The sequence below is a fragment of the Anomaloglossus baeobatrachus genome, chromosome 9, assembly GCF_048569485.1.
Source record: "Anomaloglossus baeobatrachus isolate aAnoBae1 chromosome 9, aAnoBae1.hap1, whole genome shotgun sequence".
NCBI lineage: Eukaryota > Metazoa > Chordata > Amphibia > Anura > Aromobatidae > Anomaloglossus > Anomaloglossus baeobatrachus.
Window position 1 is genome coordinate 17,802,573 of NC_134361.1, and position 17,465 is coordinate 17,820,037.

A 17,465-nucleotide genomic window follows, 5' to 3' on the forward strand; every position below is an offset into this window, starting at 1 on the left:
TCTGAGCCGTTTTTTCTGGTGGCCTACTTGCTTAAAGGATGTGAAGGACTATGTCCACTCATGTGTGGTTTGTGCCCGGTGCAAGGTCCCTCGTGTGGCTCCTACGGGACTCCTCCAACCGTTACCCGTGCCATCTCGCCCTTGGGGGTCTATCTCCATGGATTTTATTGTGGAGTTGCCAGTCTCATGCGGACACAATACCATTTTAGTGGTGGTAGATCGATTGACTAAAGCTGCTCACTTCATTCCGTGTACCGGTCTTCCCTCAGCCGCAGAGACAGTGGATTTGGTTATCCAGAATGTATTCCGATTGCATGGGGTACCAGACGAGATCATCTCTGACCGGGGCGTGCAGTTCACGTCTAGATTCTGGAAGGGGTTTTGTACGGCACTCCAGATTGATGTCTGTTTGTCTTCTGCATACCATCCTCAGACAAATGGGCAAACCGAACGGACGAATCAAACCCTAGAACAATACCTTCGATGTTATGTCAGCCATCTCCAAGACGATTGGTTGAAGATGCTTCCGTTGGCGGAGTTCTCATATAACAACACTCAGAGCAGCTCCACTAAGGTAACGCCCTTTTTCGCTAACTTAGGTTACCATCCGAATGTTTTGCCTAGGTCACCGGTTGCGGTTTCGGTGCCAGCGGTGGAGGACAGATTGACAGAGCTACGACAAAATCTGGAGGTTCTGAAGGACACTGTGGCTACGGCCCAGGAGCGTTACAAGAGGTCGGCCGACACTCACCGAAAACCAGCACCCATGTACAAGGTAGGGGACTCTGTATGGTTGTCCACCAAAAACCTGAGATTGGGTGTTCCTTCGCAGAAGCTGGGACAAAAATTCATCGGTCCATTTAAGATCACCGGGATCGTGAGCCCTGTGGCCTGTCGGCTACGGTTGCCGCACCATCTAAAGGTACACCCGGTCTTTCATGTGTCTCTCCTCAAACCTGTCTCCCCTAATACGTTTCGTGGTCGTGTTGTGCCTCCTCCTCCGCCTGTGATGGTCGACGGCGAGGAGCAGTTCGTGGTTGAGGACATTATTGACTCCCGGCTCCATCGTCGTCGGCTTCAATATCTGGTACGTTGGCAGGGGTACGCCCCCGAGGACGATTCCTGGGAACCGGTGGGTAACATTCGGGCACCCCGGAAGATCGCTCAGTTTCATCGACGGTTCCCGGACAAGCCGGGCCCTGATCCGTCCTGAGGCCGTCTCTGGGGGGGGGAGTAATGTCAGGTTTCCAGGTTTTCCAGTTCTCTTTTGAATGAGCTTGCCCTCACTTAACATGGAGTTTTAAGGTTCTGTTGCCCTACTTCCTGTCCAGCTGCTTAAAGGGCCGCCTCTCAGCCCAGTCCAGTGCCTGAGTATACTGCTTGCTGTGTGCTCCTGCTTTGCTGCTGCTAATCCTGATTGCTTTTGGATCCTCCTAAAGACTACCGACCGACCGACTCTGGACCTTACCCGGTTTCTCAAGCTGTGCCCGGATTCCGTCTGCCATCTTCGGTCAGCACTCTGCCCGGTTCTCTCTGGTTCGTAACCACTCTGGACAATCATCCCGTACGGACACTCCTGGACTTTTACCGCTTGCCCCTTGTGTCCCGGCTGCTGCGCATTTAGGCCTTCCGGGGTGATTGCCGGACAGTCCCTGTATAGGGGTTCGCTCTGGTGGTCTCCCTGGGGGAGTCCGGTGCGTGGCCCCGGGAATTCCCTCCGCTCCGTTTCGGGAAGGTATTGTGTGTATTTGTATTGCTGTGTTTGTTCCGTTGTTATCTACCGTGGTTACAGATTATAAAACATCTTGTATCAAAAACTCGTCTCTGCTGATCATTGCCCTACGCTATCGAAATCCTCAGAACATATAATAAGTATTACACAGCGGTAATTATTACTCCGGAGGATACATTGTCAGAACTCATGGATCTCAGATGACTGGGGAGGTTGATGCCATTCAGATTGAGCTGCCCAAATGGATTCAGAAAAATAAGGAGCATCCACAATTCGCAGCTATAATGGCCAAAGCGATTTTACGTTACTATGTATTTAGTGTTGGGCATTAATCTAATTCCCACAGCCTGGTGTACATGTACGTCACACACAGGCTGTGTTACACAGCCAGCACTTGCCATTAACAGCAGCAACCAGAGCTTTCTCCGTTCACTGCTGTATAACCATTTAGTTGCTGCTGTCAATCACTGACCAGTGCCTCCCCAGGCTGTGATGTAAAAATAGGGTGCTGATGTTTTTCCAATATGTAAGAAAAGAAAAAATAAAATCAGATTTGGTACCACTGCGTCCGTAAAAGTCCAATATATGAGAATATCGTATAAAATTAATTATCCCATAATGCAAAAAGTATCAAGATTAAAAATCTACCATAATTGACATTTTTTTCATCGCACCTTGAATTTAACCAACAAATTTCAAAATATGCACCAGCTCTTATCGGCCTTTTGCAATGAAATTTTGGGTTATTGATGAATTGTCATGGCAACAGGTAGCCTGCTGGAGACCCCCATTGTAGAAATAACAGCAGCAGCTGGTGTTGTGGATTCGGCTGGGATGGATGGGTGCGGTAACAGCGGTAGATGTGGATACTTGCACCAGCGGCAGCGGATATCGTGGTAGGTGGCTGGCATGGATACTTGCAGCAGTGGCAGGGGATATTGTGGGAAGCAGCCCCTTTGGATGCTTACAGTAGCAGCAGCCTTGTAATGCAATAAAACACAGACACAAATCAGCAACAGCATACAGCACAATGACAGCAGCAGCAGCACTGAGGACCTGAGAACTAGCAACATATAGAACTAGTTGCCCAGGCACCTCACTAAACGGGAAGGTGACCTAAATACCTGAAGTCTCTCAGCCAAGCTGAGAGGCACTTCCCGGTCAGGGTAAACTGGTCCTTTAATAAAAGGGTCTCACTACGAGCATGCTTACTACGGGCACTTCCAGGAGGCATGTGTGGCATGCACAGGGTCTGGGAGACAGCAACGTGAGCCAGGGAAGGGGCAGCCACTGCAGGGTGTCTGAGAAAGTGAGAGTGCCGGTGTCCCCACTGGGAGAGGGGTGCAGGACAGCACTTGGATGCCAGTATGGGCATTATACTCAGGTCACCTAAGGAGAGTAAAATGGAAACTAAAAAATAGAAATTAAAAAAATGGAAACAATATTAATATTTAAATCATCCTATTTTTTTCAATTAAAAAATAAATAAAGAAATAAAATAAAATGTGATACTGCTTCATCCATAAAAGTCCAATCTACCAAAATGTAAAATTAATTAAATCCTATGGTTAATGCTGTAAAAAGAGAAAAAAAAAACCCACTAGGATAACATTGTTTGTCACCACAGCTTGCTTTATAAAATAAAAAGTGATCAAAACGTTGTAAATAACTCGGAATGAGATTAATAAAAAATTCGACAAGCCCTCCCATGTCTCCATCAATGGAAAATAGCAACATTGTGAGTCACAAAAAATGGCGACACATACAAATTTCTATTTTTACAAATTTTCCCCAAAATTTTTCACTACTTAAAAAAAACGTTTTTTTAAAAAAGCAACAAAAAATACAAGAGCAGAATTACACTTATTTACATCATTTCAATGCACTGGAATTTGTTTCCAGTTTTTCTGTACATAATATGATAAAGAATAATAAAAAAAAGTTAACATAATTGTCTATGACTGTTCATAGTTTGCAGCTTTCTCTAATGAAATATTTTTTTCTATTAAATCTGATAAATCGAATCCATTTAATGTTGGATTAGAGGCCAGTCCAATGCACAATGATAATGATTCAGAGGAGCACAGACGCTTATTGCCAAAAATGTAAGTCTCAAAAATCCCCTTTGTTAATGATTTTGCTACTTCTGTGTAATAGTCTTTACATTGTATCAAGGGACCATTCTTTATATCTAAGAGGAAGCTTCGGATTCACAACTTCCCAAATGTCCCTGTGTACAATACTGCTACCCTGACACCCCTGTTCATCTGCGTCTTCTTCTTTTTGTCCTTTGTTTCAGTTTATTTTATGAGAATTTTTTTCTTCCCACTTACATCACTGGTGATCTATAATGTTGGGTGTCATTTGGTATTAGAAATAGAAACATTTGAGCATTTAGTAAATGTCAGAAATACGGCTTTTACATTTTTGGCACCAGACATTCCAGTTATGAGCCACTTCTCCTCTGTCACGCTGTGACTGCAGGATAGCAAGGGACAGGGGGCTCCTATACTGTCACTCATGCTAGGGAACCCTAGGCTATGCCTAACCCACAGATTACCCCTGATAATGGAGATGCCAGAGTCTTGTGCCTAACTATTCTCCTGACCAGAATCAATCTGTGCTCCCCACCCATCCAGGAAAGGAAAGGGCAGGAGTGAGATGGAAATACAGATAAGGACAGACATGGAAAAACCAAAACTCAGACACACTGCAAACTCACAGGGAGAAACAGTAAGAGACTAATGAGAAAAGCAAGAGAAGTAAGGCAGCAACAAAAGGACAACCACACACAGCCACAACTACTACAACCACCAGTAATTCTAGATCACAGCACCTCACTAGACCAGTATAGAAAAGCTATAGTTTGCATTAAAGGAAGTGTCAAGCCAGCATATATAGAAGGGGAGCGAATTTGACTGGCTCCCCGACAGCATTTGATCACAAAAGACTAAAACGTCCTTGCTAAATGAAGATTATGAATTTGAGAAAAAGCTAAACCTAAATAATTGGGAGAAAGATTTGCACAAGGAATTCCCTATAAGTACATGGAAACAAGCTCTGGAAACAACTTATGCAACTGCAACCTGTGCTTCTCTTCAGGAGACATATTATAAAGTGTATTCCAGATGGTACTATACCCCTCTAAAGTTGTGCAAGTTTTCTGCTGATAACTCACCACTATGTTGGAGAGGTTGCGGGAAAAATGGATCCTTTATCCACATTTTCTGGGGATGTCCTTTACTTAAACCCTTATGAAAGAAAGTCAGAGACCTCTTAAAGCAATTGACTACAAAAGATATAAATCTTACTCCAAAATTGGTTATTCTTTCCCTAGGGTTAGAAGAATATGAGAAAAAGTATAGATACATTGTCTGTCACATTTTCTTAGTTATTAAGAATTTATTAGCAGCCAACTGGAGAGAAGAAAGAATCCCATCTATTTCAGACGTTGCGGACAGGGTTTCAGCTCATAATTTATATGAGTATAATATCGCGTTAAAAGAAAAAAACTATCAAAGATATAAAATAAGATGGTCTCTTTGGTCCCAGAAATACATGCCAAACCTTTGTTTTGAATTAGTTCCTTGACATTATCTAAATAATATAAATGTAATATGTTATTTCTGAATGTGTTTATATACTGTGCTAAATGAATACAAGAGTTTATAATCTTGCTTGACTTTGAAACTTAACGAATTTCCTCAACATCTTCCTCCTTCCCTTTCTCCTCCCCCTTTATATTCCCTAACTCCTTCCATTCCCACTTCCCCTCCAATACCCCTTCCCATCCACTTTTAGCCTACCCTTTCTTCCCTTCCTCTTCCCCTTCTTTGTTATTTCAACAATATTTTTAAGAATGCATTTTAAATACTTCAATTACCCCCTCCCCTGTTATTGTAAACCCCTTAAAATTTAAGAAAGTATACAACAGACTAAAACGCAGCCCAGCAGAGATTAAATGGAACCTGTCACCATGTTTTTTGCCTATAAGCTGCGGCCACCACCACCAGGCTCTTATATACAATATTCTAACATGCTGTATATAAGAGCCCAGGCTGCTGTGAGAACATAAAAAACACTTTATAATACTCACCTAAACCGGTCTCTGCGGTGAATGTGGGTCAAATGGGCGTTCCCGTCTTCAGGTGCTGGCGCTGCCTCTTTTGGACATCTTTGTCGCCGCCTCTGTCATCCTTCTGAAGCCGCGGTGCATGACGCGTCCAAGGTCATATGCACTTGCCGGCATTCAGGTCCTGATCAGGGCAGATCAAAGTATTGTAGTGCGGCTGCGTGGGACCGGCGAGTGTGTATGATGTAGACACGTCATGCACACAGGCTTCAGAAAGAGGACAAAGATGGCCGAAAGAGGCGGCGCCGACAATGGAGACGCCCATCTGAGCCACATCCACCGCAGCGACCGGTTTAGATGAGTATTATAAAGTGTTTTTTTTTATGTTCTACACAGCGGCCTGTGCTCTTATGCTCTTATATACAGCATTTTAACATGCTGTATATAAGAGCCCACTGGTGGTGGCCGCAGCTTATAGGGCAAAAAACTGGTGACAGGTTCCCTTTAACTCTTGCTAGCCTGTCTATGAACTATACGTCTGTGGGTCGACACCTGAGTCTGGGTGTGCTGATCACAGACATCAGAGAAGTCAGCAGATAGAGTGCCAGAATCTGTGGTCTCCATGACAGTCGGCAATGTTTGTAAAGACGTCCTTGTAATACTCTACTCCTGAAGTAATCATCAATGCTAAAAAACTGATTAAATCCTTCTTAGTCAAAACCTGTTCACTTGGGGATCAGATTACAGCTGCCTACTGAAGTCTATGGAGCAAGGAGCAGCGTGAAAGGAACACATTAAAGTGCTGCTGCTTTACTTTGACACATATACAGTGTGTCCACCCATATCCTGTCCACCACCATTAACTTGAGAACGGCGGCAGCTATAGACATAGAAGTGGTGTCTAGGTATAGTAAAGTAGCCGTGCACTATGCAATGAAACCACCTATGCAAGGTGTCGATTCGTATTGAATTGATGATGCCCTACAACTTTGTAATTTTCTTTTTTTCTGTATCTCGTTCCGTTTTTGAGATAAAAATGCTAACTCCGTTGTTTTTCCCCAGGTGGCGCTATAGGTGGTTTCATTGTGTAGCGCATGGCTACTTTACTATACCTAGACACCACTTCTATGCCTATAGCTGCCGCCGTTCTCAAGTTGATAACGGTGGACAGGATATGGGTGGACACACTGTATACTGAATGTATATATATATATATATATATATATATATATATATATATATATATATATATATATATATATATATATATATATATATATATATATATATATATATATATATATATATATATATATATATAACTATATGGAAAAAAAGCCAGCTGAAATTGTCACGATGACTATGGAATAGTCCTATGCTATCCCTAACCTCAGGGATACTCCTGATGGTGGAGAAGCACAAGTCTCTCTCTCAGGGATACTCCTGATGGTGGAGAGGCCCAAGTCTCCTTCCTGGCCCTGCCCCTGACCAATCCTGATCTTTTTTCCCCTCCCCCCTAGGGAATGACAGGACAGGAGTGTGATGAGGCCAATAGATAAAGACAGAGGGAAAACCAAAACTTTGTCGCACAGCACGCACAAAGGTTAAGACAATAACAAATTTAGGAGGAAAAACAAGAGCAGGAAGGAAGCTGCAAAACAAAAGGGGTACACTCCACAACCCCACCAAGCAATAAGCACAACTTTCACCAGAAAGTCTGGGATACCACACCACCCAGACCAACAACTATAGCTGGCATTTGTGGAAGGATTCAACCAGCATAAATAGGAGGGGAGCAGATGTGAAAGGCCATCCCACAACATGTGATTAAAGGAGCAAACAGACCAGCAGAGATTACGTCTTGCTAGCATGCACATGAATCAGCACACATCAAGTTGACGCCTGAGTCTGCCTGTATTGTTCCCAGGCACCAGAGAAACCATCAGGCGGAGTGTCAGAATCTGCAATCTGAACGGAGCCTGACGCCGCCATGACAGTTGGCGAAGTTTGTGCAACTATCCGGATGAGAGAAATACAGTCATGTAATAATCAAACTGTGTGTGTGAGTATGCCACGCGCTCCATTCAGCCCTCGCTGGATGACTTACAACCCAACTGTTCATACATTTATACCTGGCTCCATGGAAAAATAGCGGCTCAGAAACATAGTTAGCTTTTGGTCACAGAGTCCCCCCGGCTCCATATGAAGGCACAGCCCCTGCGCTCTCCTTCCATTCCCCCATCCTTTATCTCCTACTCTTTCCAGTGGTATAAACTTTGGCCGTCAGGAATGAAGTCATCCCGACACGTGGAGTGAGATAAATGGTGAGGTTTACATGAGGTTTACTGTTTGCTTTTTTTGAAAGGTCAATTGCAATCCTAGTCCCATTATCAAGACTTCTGCACCCGGGGGCAAATAAAGATTAGTCTATTACTGCATCTTCTTTCATCTTGGCCTCGGATAATAACCCTACAGTGTATGTTCCCTTTGTCTGGGATCTGGACATGAGCCACCATAGATTTCATCACTGTGCGGCTATCTTCTTCATCCAATATGGTTGATCCGTTCATTGCCAAAGTAATTATCGAAAGGAGCTAACTGGATTATTTCATGTGTAGGTAATGGAGTGCTCCAGATACCGGAGACAGGATACTGTGGCTCCCGTTCATGATCGAGACTGAGTCTGGGGGTTTAGGATCCAGACATGGGGTGGACATCAGCAAACAACAGCATAAATTTCCCTCCACCCCCTGCTTATTCAGTGTCTGCTAAAGGTATTGTCCAAAGGCAAAATAATATATCTGCTTATTTCTTTCTGAAATGTAAATTTAATTAACGTAATAACATACTTTATTTTCCAAATATTTATGGATCGTCCTATTGGAGACTTTGTCTTTTGGTTCTACAATCTCCATTTCTAGATTCCCTGGACGTTCTGTCCTCTCTATGCCATTGCTTGACTTGTGGGGTGCTGGTAGGTGGCTGTCTCTATAGCTCAGTGGGTGCTGGTAGGTGGCTGTCTCTATAGCTCAGTGGGTGCTGGCAGGTGGCTGTCTCTATAGCTCAGTGGGTGCTGGCAGGTGGCTGTCTCTATAGCTCAGTGGGTGCTGGTAGGTGGCTGTCTCTATGGCTCAGTGGGTGCTGGTAGGTGGCGGTCTCTATAGCTCAGTGGGTGCTGGTAGGTGGCTGTCTCTATAGCTCAGTGGGTGCTGGTAGGTGGCGGTCTCTATAGCTCAGTGGGTGCTGGCAGGTGGCGGTCTCTATAGCTCAGCCAGCCCCATTTTTCCAGCATTTTCTAAAACAGGAAAGTTGTACCTTACCTATGATTATCAAAGATGGAGGAAAAGTACCTCGAACCAAGAAAGTGGGTCTGAAATCAGATGACCTATGTGGATCTGAAAATTAAAGTTTATTATTATGTTTATTTATTTTCACATGGGTCATAAATGTCAGTGACGTCCATGCTAAGTAGTCAGCGCAGGACATGCCAGAGATCCATGCTGAGTAGTCAGCGCAGGACATGCCAGAGATCCATGCTGAGTAGTCAGCGCAGGAAATGCCAGAGATCCATGCTGAGTAGTCAGCGCAGGACATGACAGAGATCCATGCTGAGTAGTCAGCGCAGGACATGCCAGAGATCCATGCTGAGTAGTCAGCGCAGGACATGACAGAGATCCATGCTGAGTAGTCAGCGCAGGACATGACAGAGATCCATGCTGAGTAGTCAGCGCAGGACATGCCAGAGATCCATGCTGAGTAGTCAGCGCAGGACATGCCAGAGATCCATGCTGAGTAGTCAGCGCAGGACATGCCAGAGATCCATGCTGAGTAGTCAGCGCAGGACATGCCAGAGATCCATGCTGAGTAGTCAGCACAGGACATGCCAGAGATCTATGCTGAGTAGTCAGCGCAGGAAATGCCAGAGATCCATGCTGAGTAGTCAGCGCAGGAAATGCCAGAGATCTATGCTGAGTAGTCAGCACAGGACATGCCAGAGATTTATGCTGAATAGTAAGCACAGGACATGCCAGAGATCTATGCTGAGTAGTCAGCGCAGGAAATGCCAGAGATCCATGCTGAGTAGTCAGCGCAGGAAATGCCAGAGATCTATGCTGAGTAGTCAGCACAGGACATGCCAGAGATTTATGCTGAATAGTAAGCACAGGACATGCCAGAGATCTATGCTGAGTAGTCAGCGCAGGAAATGCCAGAGATCCATGCTGAGTAGTCAGCGCAGGAAATGCCAGAGATCTATGCTGAGTAGTCAGCACAGGACATGCCAGAGATTTATGCTGAATAGTAAGCACAGGACATGCCAGAGATCCATGCTGAATAGTCAGCGCAGGAAATGCCAGAGATCCATGCTGAGTAGTCAGCGCAGGACATGCCAGAGATCCATACTAAGCAGTCAGGGCAGGACATGCCAGAAATCCATGCTGAGTAGTCAGCGCAGGACATGACAGAGATCCATGCTGAGTAGTCAGCGCAGGACATGCCAGAGATCCATGCTGAGTAGTCAGCACAGGACATGCCAGAGATCTATGCTGAGTAGTCAGCGCAGGAAATGCCAGAGATCCATGCTGAGTAGTCAGCGCAGGAAATGCCAGAGATCTATGCTGAGTAGTCAGCACAGGAAATGCCAGAGATTTATGCTGAATAGTAAGCACAGGACATGCCAGAGATCCATGCTGAATAGTCAGCGCAGGAAATGCCAGAGATCCATGCTGAGTAGTCAGCGCAGGACATGCCAGAGATCCATACTAAGCAGTCAGGGCAGGACATGCCAGAAATCCATGCTGAGTAGTCAGTGCAGGACATGCCAAAGATCCATACTAAGCAGTCAGGGCAGGACATGCCAGAGATCCATGCTGAGTAGTCAGTGCAGGACATGCCAGAGATCTATGCTAAGCAGTCAGCGCAGGACATGCCAGAGATCTATGCTAAGCAGTCAGCGCAGTACATGCCGGAGATCTATGCTGAGCAGTCAGGGCAGGACATGCCAGAGATCTATGCTGAGTAGTCAGCGCAGTACATGCCGGAGATCTATGCTGAGCAGTCAGGGCAGGACATGCCAGAGATCCATGCTGAGTAGTCAGTGCAGTACATGCCGGAGATCTATGCTGAGCAGTCAGGGCAGGACATGCCAGAGATCCATGGTGAGAAGTCAGTGCAGGACATGCCAAAGATCCATGCTGAGAAGTCAGCGCAGGACATGCCAGAGATCCATGCTGAGCAGTCAGCGCAGGACATACCAGAGATCCATGCTGAGTAGTCAGCGCAGGACATGCCAGAGATCTATGCTAAGTAGTCAGTGTAGGACATGTTTTTAAACCTTTCCTGGTCCTAAAAAAGAGTCCAGCAAAATGGAGCCGGGCACAGTGGGACATGTGACCCAAATTGAGTATTTTTTATCATTACTATTTTTTTCTTAGCCTTATATTTATGTACTATGTCCTTTATTTATTTTTTTTTGTTGTTACATTAATTGGACAATTGGTCAATTTGTTTTTGTGCTGAAAAAAGTGGAATAATAAACTTTCCAAACGTCTGAATCCGGCAGGAATCCCCATGTTAATGATGCCATAAAGCTGTATGTAAAGGATGACTGTTCTCTTATTTTACACTGTGATCTCCGAGGTCCCTCCCCGACCTCCCCGGGTGCCAGATCCCAGATCTGTATAAAGGGTGATGAGAACCACAAGCGTCGTCTATCAGGAGAGCGCCATCCTGCAGGTGAGTCTCTCCACACTCTCACACATTGACTGTGGACAAAAAAATTAATTTTTTCTAAACTTTTTAAAAAGTTTTATTGCAACAAAAAAAAAGTAATTTGATGTTTACATTTCCCCATATGGGAAATTATCGGTCAGTTCTGGTGAAACCACAATAAGAGGGTGCACGACTTTCCCAGCTGTTGGCGCAGACCCTGTGTATTGTGCCCACCATATGGATGCACTCTTCTCCATAGAAGCGAATCTTTTTTTTTTCTGTTATAGTTTATACACAATTATTTGGTTGTGATATATATATACAAATGTTTTGTGTGGTCATTTATTGTATCATCCTTTTCTGTTCAGTCTCTTAGACACGTTTTCTGTCCTGATCCGGTGTCACTATGACTCGTCTCATACTGCTTCTGTCGGCCGTCTGCGTGGTGGCACATGGTATGTAAACCTCAGATCTTGTAAAATGGGAAATTTACTGCACATGAGCTTTTCACTACAGGAGATACAGAGCGTATAGATCCTCTCCAGCAAGAACAATACTATACGCTCATGGCCATAATTGTGCTGCCATAGTGGACCACCTACTGCTACCATACCATACGCATGCTTGTAGAAGTTGGTGTCTTGCCGTTTCTTATCACCCCGCTGGAAATATTCAGCAATGTCCCCTTATGTCCAGTTCACACCTGGTCTCTGCTCCCTCCATCAGTTCTGACACCTCAAGACACAAGAATCCCTCCAGAATCCCTGATTAATAGACCTCGCTGGTGGCATCAGCCTTGTTTTACTTGAGCGCAATATGGGTTCACTTATATTACAGCCGTAAGTCCTGACTAGTCCTCTATCTTCAGGAGCGTACTCCTCCCCTGCCTCCTGACTTATCGGTTGCCCCAGGGGCGATGTGCTCCTGATGACTGACAATGTGAACCAATGACGTTGGTTGTGCACTAATCTGAACTATGTGCTGTCCCATACCATCAGACTGTGAGGCTGACAGGATCAGAGCAGCGCTTACAAACTCTGATTTACACCTGATGTCTGCTCCCACAACACATCAGTCCTGACACCCCAAGACACAAAAATCCCTCCAGAATCCCTGATTAATAGACCTCGCTGGTGGCATCAGCCTTGTTTTACTTGAGCGCAATATGGGTGCACTTATATTACAGCCGTAAGTCCTGACTAGTCCTCTATCTTCAGGAGCGCACTCCTCCCCTGCCTCCTGACTTATTGGTTGCCCCAGGGGCGATGTGCTCCTGATGACTGACAATGTGAACCAATGACGTTGGTTGTGCACTAATCTGAACTATGTGCTGTCCCATACTATTAGACTGTGAGGCTGACAGGATCAGAGCAGCGCTTACAAACTCTGATTCACACCTGATGTCTGCTCCCACAACACATCAGTCCTAACATCCCGAGATACAAGAATCCCTCCAGAATCCCTGAATAATAGACCTCACTGGTAGCATCAGCCTTGTTTTACTTGAGCGCAATATGGGTGCACTTATATTACAGCCGTAAGTCCTGACTAGTCCTCCATCTTCAGGAGCGCACTCCTCCCCTGCCTCCTGACATATTGCTTGCCCCGGGAGTGGCGTGCTCCTGATGACTGACAGTTTGGACCACCGGCGTTGGTTGTGTGCTCCTCCATTCCATATCATCAGACTGTGCGGCTGGCAGGATCAGAGCAGCGCTTACAAACTCTATAGGAGAGAGCTTACAAGCACTGTACTCTTTAGTAAGGATGTGACACCTGACAGAGGAGCAGCTTCGTGTCCTGCGTTATTTAATAGCCATTGCTCTTCTTTTCTTTCTATGTTTTAGGATAAACACGAGACTGAATACATAGAAAAAGAACAGAATACAATGTATGTTGTGACAACACAAGGAAAATGCTAATACTTTCTAATTCTATTTTTTCCATCCAGGATGTCCCAATATCGTCGCGAGATCATCCTGGGGTAAAGGGAACACCAACTGCAGAGACGCATTAGTAAATCCTGTGTCCTGGGTGATCGTCCATCACACGGTCACCCCGACCTGCGGAACAAGGGACGCCTGCACCGCACGAGTGAAAAGCATTCAGGACGACCACATGCGGAACAGAAACTATTGTGATATCGGCTACAAGTTAGTACTGAGCTTTGGATTTGGGTTTATGTTATTCTCGTGGGTTAGAAGCTTTTTTACATCTTCATGTGTAGGTGGGTGAGTGGCAGGACTGGTCTTCAGGACATGTGGCGGGCATCAACCATTGCACCGTTACCTGATCACCAGCGATATTCTATCGATATTGTATACCGTAGCACTGGTTTTAGATGATTTTGTGGTTACTGTATGGGTTATTTGTCATCCGGACACCATACCAGGAAAGCGATAATGGGAGATATCACACATGGTACGATCTACACCAGTGTCACGTTCAGAAGGACAGACTCAGTATTCGCTTTCTCCCTGTAGCTTTTTCCTTCAGGCACATTAAAGGGGGCTTTACACACTGCGATATCGCTAACGATTTATCGTCGGGGTCATGGTGTTTGTGACGCACATCCGGCGTTGTTAGCGACATCGCAGCGTGTAACACATACGAGCGACCTTCAACGATCGCAAAAGTGGTAAAAATCGTTGGTGTTGGAGAGGTTGTCCAAACACCAAATATCGTTGTCTGGTGAGTAGCGATGTTGTTCCTTGTTCCTGCGGCAGCATACATTGCTATGTGTGACACCGCAGGAGCGACGAACATCTCCTTACCTCCGTCCACCGGCAATGAGGAAGGAAGGAGGTGGGCGGCGTGTTCCAGCCGCTCATCTCCGCCCCTCCTCTGCTATTGGACGGCTGCCATGTGACATCGCTGTGACACCGCATGAACCGCCCCCTTAGAAAGGAGGCGGATCGCCGGCCAGAGCGACGTCGCAGGGAAGGTAAGTCCGTGTGACGGGTGTTAGCGATGTTGTGTGCCACGGGCAGCAATTTGCCCGTGACGCACAACTGACGGGGCGGGTGCGCTCGCTAGCGATATTGGTACTGATATCGCAGCGTGTAAAGTACCCTTTAGGGTTAATTCCTTCACTGGTGCAGCAGCAGACTTGCCCATCTGTCAGCACTTAATCACTTCCGTCAGGGGATATAAGCCCTCTGCTTTCTGGGTAATGTCTTGGTTATTCTATTCAGTTAGGAGCAGAGAGGATGTGGTGGTTGCTGCTGTGCTTTCTGCTGCGGTTTGTGCAAGTTGAGTGTTTTTGTTCTACCTCCTTTCCTTTATTATTCCTCACCTGTATTTCCTTGATTGTTTTTGGTGTGTTTGAGGTTTGTTGTTCTGTTGGTAGTGTCACGGTTCTGATGCACGGAGCATCTTGTGGTGTTATGCTCTCCTGCAGAGCCGGTACTTGCATTGTGCAGAGCTTTTTGCAAGTTTGGATGCTCTTCTGTTTGTTTTGAACACTTATGCATGGGTCGTCTCTCAGCTATGGGTTCTGCGCTGGTTCTGTTAGGTGCCTACGTAAATGCTCCTCGTTCCTGGTGATTGCTCTACTTCATTAGGGAGCATGTTCGCCCGGAACGTCGCCAGTCATACTTCCTGTTTTACAGTAGTGCTCTCGGCTCCCGTAGTGTTTAGTGATCTGATCTTGGCTCTTGACTCCGGACTGTTGTTGACTCTTCTCTGCCTGCCTCCCTGTCTTTGTCTTTACCTCCTGGCTTTTGACCTCAGATCTCCTCCTGACCACGTCCACACCCGATCCCTGTATGCTGTACGTACTCTCCTGGAATCTTGACCCTCAGCTTGTAGCTTGACCTTGCCGCTGTCTGCTCCCAGTGTCCCGTCGCTACCTCCTGGCTTCTGACCTCAGCTTGTCTGACTATCTCTCCATTCTATTCACGCAAGTAGTGTCTAGCGCCACCTTGTGACGGGTGGGTTGTTAGGCTCTGTCCGGGTTAATCCCTTGGGTGGTGGGGACACAGTTGTTAGCGCCTGGAGAGGATACAGGATCACGTTGGAGGCTCGACTCTGACTACCACTGAGTCTACCGTCAGGATAAGGGACAGCTCAGGGTCCCTAGTCGTACGGTGAGCCTAGGAGCCCTGTACCATCCTATTCCCCTGTATCTCCCAGTTATAATCGACTGTGAAGAATGGCCGCAGGATGTTTACAGGTTAATGGTGAGAATACTTACAAAATACAGAATTGTTTCCAATTATTTCACAGCTTTATAATCGGCAATGACGGCACCATATTCGAAGGTCGCGGCTGGTCAAAGCTCGGGGCTCATGCCGTAGGCTCCAACTCAAAGTCCATTGGTATCGCCTTTATTGGAAACTTTCAGAGTAAGTAGAGAAATGAGTTACTGGATAGATGTGAACATTCAGCACAAATTTTCCTTCCCCTATTTCTTTAAAAGTTTTTTTTCTTACAAACTATGATTATTACAACTGATTACTGAGGCTTTAAAGGCAATGTAGAGATGTATGGAGCGCTGATGGCTGTGATGGCGCAGGACAGATCCTAGGCCAAATGTATACGTTTCCCAAATGTTTTATTTAAGTAATTTTCGACTAGGCCACGACTGAGACCTCTTAGGCTGGAGTATTTGGTGCGGATTTTATGCACAGAATTATAAACCATTTCTGCAATAAACATCTTTATACTTTGTTGCAGAAAATGCATTAAAAAAAGCACAGAGCAGCGGATTTCATTGTCCCCGTTGAAATTAATGGGTAGAAATGCACCAAAAATTTTACTTTCTGCCAAAGGAATGAACACGTTGCAATTTTCATAAATGCACCCAAAAATAATATCTGCAGATAAAAGGCTCATCATATAGATGTGATTAAGCTATAAAACTCATCCAATTTGCTAGGACTGTAAAATGCTGCTGCACCAAATACACAACGTGCACCTGACTTCAATGGGATGAAATAAATCTTGACTCCCCCAAAAAAACGAGATTATCCCATGTTTGTACGGTATAACTTGCTGATTTTGGGGATCCGAGCACTGGGTCCAAAGATTAGACAGATGTGTTCAAACTCGGCCTCTACTTCATTTATTGCCTATTGGATTGTCGGGAATAGCCGAAAACAGCGCTCCAACATTCCCATAAGTGATTGGAGGCCGAGCACGTGCTCCTCTGCTCCATTCAAGAGGGGGCTGCAGGCACCCAATTTTAGGACCCAGTGCTTGGACCCCAGCAGTCAGCACCTTATTCTCTATCCTATGGATAGGAGACTGCTTTTTTTTTCATAATTGTTAAACTACACATGTACCCATATCTGCTAGTATTTAGGAGGGACAGACGTGGGTGAGTGGCGCTTCGCTCACATTGTTGCGGCACCGTTGCTGCACGGTCTGGTAGTACCAGTATTTTTGTGTAATGTATCTGACATTTTTCTTTCTCTCTTCTCGTAACCAGACAGTCTCCCATCCTCCAACGCCTTGAACGCAGCCAAAAGTCTTATCCAATGTGGAGTCGCCATCAAGAAGATAAAACCAAACTACACCCTGAAGGGTCATCGCGACGTGCTCGGCACCACGTGTCCTGGGGACGTTCTATATAATAACCTCAAGCAGTGGGGCCGGTTCTTGGCTCAGAAGCAATCGCTGCCATAGAGAGCAATGTACACCGCAATGTAGGAGAATAAATCAGCATATACTGCACTGATGACTCTGCTGTTATTTCACCGCAAATAGCCAAAATGTCAGAAAATCCAGAAATACTAAACTATAGGTCTACAGCTCCAGAATGAGCTCATTATATACTGAGGCTCCTTGATGTGGGGGTCAGGGGTTTTCAGTGGAGCCCCCATATTTACTAATGAACATTGCAGATGATTCCCCTCTTAGTAATTAATCTCGACCAGATAAAAAAATATTTATTTTATATGAAATGAGTAGATGAATATCTACTGGTTGTCTCGGGCTATGTAATGACAGGAC

General features: G+C 45.5%; 1 protein-coding gene across 3 annotated transcripts; it reads left to right on the plus strand.

Moving 5' to 3' along the window:
* The first annotated feature begins 1,243 nt into the window (after positions 1 to 1,243).
* On the plus strand, positions 1,244 to 17,179 carry LOC142250280 (peptidoglycan-recognition protein 2-like). Of its 3 annotated transcripts, none has more exons than XM_075322418.1 (7): positions 1,244 to 1,536; positions 8,423 to 8,578; positions 11,365 to 11,537; positions 11,882 to 11,968; positions 13,462 to 13,663; positions 15,738 to 15,856; positions 16,942 to 17,179. In XM_075322418.1, exons 4-7 carry the CDS (start codon positions 11,920 to 11,922, stop codon positions 17,136 to 17,138), a joined length of 567 nt encoding a protein of 188 aa, XP_075178533.1. In that variant the 5' UTR covers positions 1,244 to 1,536; positions 8,423 to 8,578; positions 11,365 to 11,537; positions 11,882 to 11,919; the 3' UTR covers positions 17,139 to 17,179. The 3 variants fall into 3 exon arrangements, with proteins under 3 accessions (XP_075178533.1, XP_075178535.1, XP_075178534.1); XM_075322420.1 differs by having other exon boundaries at positions 11,442 to 11,537; XM_075322419.1 differs by lacking the exon at positions 1,244 to 1,536 and adding an exon at positions 1,573 to 1,735.
* The last annotated feature ends 286 nt before the right edge of the window (positions 17,180 to 17,465 follow it).